The 6,917-nt window shown below is 49.1% G+C and overlaps 1 protein-coding gene across 1 annotated transcript in view; it reads right to left on the bottom strand.

Moving 5' to 3' along the window:
- Positions 1-747: 747 nt before the first annotated feature.
- The window catches only part of LOC144108799 (carbohydrate sulfotransferase 1-like), a 59,032-nt gene continuing 52,862 nt past the window's right edge, over positions 748-6,917 (bottom strand). Inside the window, exons 3-4 of the mRNA XM_077641980.1 lie at positions 5,823-6,111; positions 748-3,667 (exon numbers count right to left, since the gene is read on the bottom strand). Coding sequence (XP_077498106.1) covers positions 2,379-3,667; positions 5,823-6,006 — 1,473 coding nt within the window. The 5' untranslated portion in view covers positions 6,007-6,111 and the 3' untranslated portion in view covers positions 748-2,378. The remainder of the gene's footprint in view (positions 3,668-5,822; positions 6,112-6,917) is intronic.

Raw genomic sequence — 6,917 nt, 5'->3', positions numbered from 1 at the left:
GCCCTTGTGATATCAGAGATCAAACGCTGCCAAACCAACCAGCTGTTTTCTAAAGAAAAACAAAATCATCTTAGAAATATATACCTCCCTGAATGAAGTCAGATTTCGCGAGATAACAATTCGACTTTTGGGGATTAAAATGCAGCAAGCAGTTCATGTTCGAAAAGTGGCTGTCATGGGCCCCTTAATGCTGCGTAGCAATAAAGTTGTTTCTCGCTCTCTTTCCTTTCTTTCACTTCTTTCGTCTTCTACTCTCCTCTTCTTTCTCTCCTATCCTCAGTGATAGTGGCAATGCTGACGCCACTTAACAGGCTCGTGCTTTCCTAACTTACTGCTACGACGTTCGCACCACAAAATGGCGATTGCTGTGACGCAGGCGCATCGTTAGGGATTCATACTGTTTCTTGTCTAGCTGTGCCTGTGTAGCCCAGACAAAGAAGCGCGAGCGCTCATGCTTGAAATATGCGATGGCAGATGGCGCCACCAGGCAGAACAGATTCATCTAAAAGCTGAACCTCTCATAGTGGCGTTCTGTAACTTCTTCGTCTCCTACTTCTTTCTGTTATTCATCTTCCTATGCTTCCAAGCTCACTTGAACAGTAAGGATGACCTGTCCCCCTACTAGCAAACTTAAAGGCGCAGAGAAGACAACTAGAAGATCTAAATGTAGCGAAGACTGAGGAGATGGCAGCAGGAATATGCTCGCAGCCTTCCACTCCACTGCGATATCAGTGAGGCAAGGGAGAGGTGCGAGTTCGCTTTTATTAACTGGCCGACAAAAACAGCCTGCGGCGTCATTCACATCCAGTTCCTGCTGGATAAGCAACAATGGACAGTCTTTCCGAGTCAGGCTCGCGGCGAACGTGCATGTGGCGAGGTGCAAGGTGCGCTCACACTAGAACTTCGACATGATTGGAAGACGTGCTCTTCATCCTCCGTCCACATCACACTTTAGCACAGCTCAGGATGAGTGTGTCTGCGGAACACCGGGATTACGGCGTGGCCGCCGTATATACACTCTAAACACGAATACGCCTGTATTGGAGTAAAAAGAGAGTGCCCCAGAGGACAGTTTACACCCTTCTGTTTAGAGTGTAGTAATAACAACTTGTCCTTGCAGTCGACGCTGCACCAATGTGTTGCGGTATAGCAGTACATATAGTAGTTACACAAGTTCTAGCCGAACGCTGTGAAGTCACCCAAGACTAGCACTCCCCTGTGCACTAGTAATTTTTTTACTCACATTTAAAAACACGTAAGTTAGACTGCTTCGACAGCATTCACGTAGGCAGATTAACATTTCAGACATTCACACAGCTGATACTATCTACTCCTATTTCACTGCGTGCCAATGTTCTTTAGCGATAGCTACATTACGGTAGCATTTCGAGCCTTCAGCGTGGCGGCGGCGGCGCCACGTGGTTGGTCACGTGGTGCGGAGCATCTGCCGGCGGCGCGGTGCCGTGGCTGATCACGTGGTTGGTCACGTGACCAAGCTCCACTCAGCCAGATGTAGCTATCGCGTCACTCCAGGTTTAACCAGAGCTAAACCACCGCCAGTTTTTAATGACGAAGTTGCTTGACTCAAATCTTGAAATTAAGCATGGCCGGTATGACGGCTGTATGATCTCTAGCCTTTGCTCTGTCCGTCGTCTTTTGGACTGTTGCAGCAATGCTAATTTCCTACCAACTTGTCCAACTTTGTCCTGTCATTCAGTGACATCGATCATATAATTGCCAAACGCCATTTCCAAGCTTGGGAGTGTACTAAGTATCAAGAAGTACTACTTTTTGTCTTTCTTGGGTGTGGCGTTTGTATGCTGCAACTACGCTTACTCGTTAGAGCAGACAATCCTGCGAGATATATGTCAAGGTCAGTAAAATCCCTAGTTTTATCTTATCCTTTGTTCAGCACAACGAACCCTGCATTTAACACGCACTCGACATGCCGCTGTCGCACTGTGCACGCAATGGCGAAAAACATGCAGCGGTTACAATTCGATATAACATCCAGCAGTTCAAATTCGAGCTTTGAAATGTAATTCACAGCTCTGGCCAACGGCATGAGGTTATTTTTAAGCCAGCTCAAGGAATGCGATGCGCTTAATTCATCACGCATTCGGGGCTTTTGAAACACACACTGTCAGTTGCTTCACACAGTTGCACGTTCACACACTTTATCAGTCTGCGCTCACAGAGCGTAAAGTCACCGTTTAGGAATGTCTTCTCCCCACACCTTCACATGACATCACAGCATCTTACCCGGATCACAAGATAAAAGTCGAAGAATGGTGCGAACTCTTTCACTCTGTACTGTGGGGTATGGAAACATGGTGACCACAGCGATGGCGCATTGGGCAGCCATTCTGCCACATTCACTAGCTTGCACTGCCTTCTGACACTCTCAAGGTAGTACGGACACTAGCCGCTATCAAGTGCGGCACCGGAGCTATGGGCACTTCGTCTAGTAGTTCGTTTTCGCTCGTGATGGTCTTGTAACCCAACCGAAGCAGCACATCAGAGCATGACCTCTGAATGTCCGCGATGTCCTCGTACCTCAACTTGGACCTCCACTGAAACGCGACCGTGGATGAATTCCTCCTGGTCGAGTACGGGTCCAAGGCGTCGGCCTTACGAGCCTTGGTGTGTGTCTTAAGAAAGTTGGACACGTACACCGTGTAGTTCAACCCCAGTGCACTAAAGAGCTTCACTGCCTCCTTCTTGGGATCGAGAGAAACGTCTTCGTACCGAAGTCGGTACGTACTATTGGGAAATATCATTTTGAGCTCTTCGAATGTGTCGAGGTCCGCACGAAGCTCCGAGCAGAGTGTGTCTTGGTGCGCACAGCTCTTGGACTCGTTGCACCAATCCAGAAGCCTCCTCGAAGCGAGGATGCCTCTAGGGTCACGCACGAGGTGGAGAACCTTCACTGATCCGGCTATGTCCGGGTTGTTCACCAGCCAGTCTCGGACTTGGGACATGTGCAGCCGCGTGACCTTCATAACCTGCGCCGGTGCCCGCATACACACCTTGGACACGTAGTCCGGTTTGAAGCAGACCGGGTGCTGTCCTCCGCACAAGGCCCAGAGGAAGTGGTTCCTTCGAAACAGGAACTTCTTGTCGGACGCCCAGCGAACGTAGTGCTGCACCCTCTGGAAGTCGCAGCGGAGTAGGTGGCCGATCAAGTCGGAGGCGTTGCTCGCCGCATTCCCATCGAGTCTGGCGTCTTTGCTGAACATGTGCAGTGGCTCGAAGTGGTAGAAAGTTCGCGGTGTCGAGGACAGGATGTCACCCACGAAAGTAGAGCCGGCCCGGAAGTAAGTGACGACAATGACCCTCTGGATTTTGTCGGCAGGGACAGGTGGGTAGTGAGCTATGGTTCGGTCGAACATCTTGAGCATTCTGGAGAGCAAGAGTGGCTTGAACCGGTTGATGGGCGCCTTGCTGACGGAGCCCTTTTGGCGAATGACGAAATGTCGGAATTGCATAGGTGCTCGTACCACTGAGATGGAAGTCGAGGTCACAACTCCCGGCCCGCGGAGGCTGGATGGTGTCACTTTCGACGGTGCCTTCTTTGTTGCTACTGCTTTTCTACTGGACTCCTCCACTGCACCAATGACGTGCGGTCCCTTGGCTTTCAGCGCAACGTTACCCAGGAACGGCGTTCCTGAAAAAATCAGTTGAACGACAAACCACATGCTTGGCATTACATGGTTTGCCATTCGCTTTACATCTGTGAACACTTGCTTTAAACTGTCGAGCTAGTTGATTTCTAAGTTTCACTTTACTGCTGTTTCCAGTGTGGCAAGTTCTTAATGGTAAAGGCATCGTGGCAAAAGAAGTGGAACGCAGGAACCACAAACTCTGACGTGTTTCGAATTGAGTGGCCAGTGCAACACACAGAGAGGAAACCAGCAAGACGATGGTTTTCTCTTTAATAATTCTGACAGAGACTTCATGACAGCGAATATCTCATTTTAAAGCTGAACAGTATCGTTATCAAGGCATGAATCCGCATGTTCGAAAGAAAAAAAAGTTTATTGTCAAATCTAGCTGAATAGCGTGTGATGACGTCACACAGGATATCTCTTCTATTCGAGCTGATATTCACAACTTGCACGTACGGTGTTGCCGCCATGTCGCTACCTCGATGATACCGGCGAAAGGCGTCCGGCTTGGTCCGGCGTGTTTCGATTACCCTCTGTACTGTTAGTGGAGTCGCGCAGCGCTTTTATCATTTGTTTTTTTTTGCATTTTTGGTTCTGTTTTGCACACAGCCAGGAAAACAGGTTAAAATAGTATCAATGCTGCCGCGTAAAGCGCACAATGTGGGCAGCAACCACAAAATCAATCGCATCTCCTGTCTGCCGCACCGGGAATTATGTGGTCAAAGGAGATATAAACCAGCTTACGTTCCCTCCAGACTCTAGACTGAAAAAGGAGTGGATAATGAAGTTGCTTAAAATCTCTGCAAGATTTCGACCGCTTACCACGCGAGAAACGCACTGACGTTGCCGTCCAGTCATGCGCAGTAGTCTCCTACTAGCGTTTCTCTCTGACATCGCCAGGTGGCGCCACGATGTACGGACATTGCCAATAGAAGAATTTATGGCACCGATAAAGTAGAAGTCCTTAGGTACCAGTGAATTGGACAAGAGTTCAACGTTTTCTCGGTATTGTTATTTGCTCTCCGCGTAGATGTCAAACGTTTCCCGCCGCTGTTCATGGAGCGACTAGAGCCGTCTCGGTACATGGCACTCCTGCTGCTCCAAGCCGTCTGCAGCTGAATGCTTTGCATAGCAGACCAGCCGCACGTGTGCCGTATGGTACTGAACGTTTGCTAGACGAATACGTATACATGATTGTTGGGTACTACACCAAAGAGAGCGTGGCTAGGCCTTGCAGCTGCTTTTATAGGGCGTCGGAGGTGGCACAGTAGGCTTGTTGGTTATTATACCAAAGAGAGAGAGGCTAGGCCTTACAGCTGATTTTACAGGGCTGAGTAGGTGGCACAGTAGGCTTGTTGGGTATTATACCAGAGAGAGCGAGGCTAGGCCTTAGAGCTGCTTTTATAGGGCTTAGTAGGTGGCACAGTAGGCGGTCTATATATGCTTTTTCTGCTGCTTTATAAGTAATTTTCTTTAAGCGATAGATTAATCTAAGTATTAATATCCGACTGGTCAGCACAACACATTAAAAATAATTACATTCCCCTATGCACATTGGTTTCGGTGACTGTTCGCTCCCTTAATAAGTTTGTCAAACGAGTCCCTCATTTACTTTACCTTGTCTGCTAATAGCTTAACGAGGGTCTCGGTTCTGGCAGTCTTGTTGCCATAGGTAGCATAAGAGGGCTCTCGCACAGTTTCCGCCCTCGCCGTTAGATGACGTTCCACGTCACACTCGCGGTATTACAGGACGTGCTACGTCCGCCGCTATGGACGAGGGTGGCGCTGGTGAACACTCTCAAAGTTCGCTTACACCCAATAAACATAGATACCCACGAAAGCAGCAGATTGGACAGCCGTCGCCGTAGCTCAGTTGATAGAGCACCGGACGCGATATGCGGAGGTCGTGGGTTCGGATCCAACAGGCGGCATGGTTGTTTTTTCTGCTGCTTCATAAGTAACTTTCTTTAAGCGATATATTAATCTAAGTATTATTATCCCACTGATCAGCACAACACATTAAAAAATAATTACATTCCCCTATGCACCTTTGTTTCGGTGACTGTTCGCTCCCTTCATCAGTCATGACAAAATGTCTGCGCTGCCGCTCCCCTGTAGAACAGAGAATGCACATAGACACTTCGCAGTACGCACCCGTGGGATCTTGCCCGGGGCGCAGCGCGTCGACGGTGCTGACCCTTGTTATCAAAGAGTTGATGGAAGAAACTGCGGGAGCCCTGACTGCAGGCAGGCCCAGGTCCGGAGCTAGCTGGACGACGGCCAGGAACAGGGCTGCTCCCAGCGACAGAAGCAGCAGCAGCCGCCGGTGTCGAACCATGGCCTACGGTGAAACGGCGGCAGGTCGCGGGTTCGATTCAGAAGCCTCCCGTTCAGGACATGGCTGGCCGCCTCCTCCTCTGGTGCCGTCGCCACAGTTGGCTCCCTGCACGAAACGAACAATGATCCGTCGTGAATGCAAACAAGGTGCGAACCCATCTTGGTGAATAGAGTGCCACATTTAAATAATAAAAAGAATAATTCGCACTCTTTGCTATCAAGTAGGAGATAATGCGCCCTGACATCTAAATCGGCTGCTCTTGCTACTGGTGTCACCGCGAAGAATTAGTTACAGCTGCACGCTTTGGAAAAGAATCTGACACACGGAAACGGATATCAGATCTCTATAACTAGATTTTTAAAGCGATAGCATATTAAAACCGTCATCAGGAAGAAGTGTGTTGCTGTCATAAAAATTAGCCTATTGGATGGAGGGTGAAATGGCGTCACCAGTCCGTAACCCATTAGTTGGAGGGGAAGTGACGACATCACAGAGGATAATGGGCGAGGTGCGATCTAGATTCAGCGCAGATGATCATGGGAGATTCGTCTGGTACCTCTACTTCCGGTTCCAACTTCCTCCCCCTGCTCGCTTGCTTCATGGTAGTTGCTGTGTTAATATCACTTTTTACCCTAATTTATTTGAACTGCAACACCGCTGATTGCATTGCATCATCGCCAGACCAATGCGACGTCGACTTTGCTCTGCTTCGTAGTGTGCTTTCGGACGAAATGCAACCAAAATAATGTAAATGGTAGGAGGATTCGATTGCGTATGCAATGCGACGTGTTGAGATACGCTGCGCGCAGTGGCATGTACGCATAAGCAAGGCAGCAATGTGGGCTAGTTGGTTGTACATTTGGTGTGAATAACGCGCTATACACTGAGAAAACGGCAAATGGAACGGGGGA

Source organism: Amblyomma americanum, chromosome 10, assembly GCF_052857255.1.
Source record: "Amblyomma americanum isolate KBUSLIRL-KWMA chromosome 10, ASM5285725v1, whole genome shotgun sequence".
Lineage (NCBI taxonomy): Eukaryota > Metazoa > Arthropoda > Arachnida > Ixodida > Ixodidae > Amblyomma > Amblyomma americanum.
The sequence above is the reverse complement of the archived record's forward strand: the minus strand, read 5'-3'. Positions and strand labels throughout refer to the sequence as shown.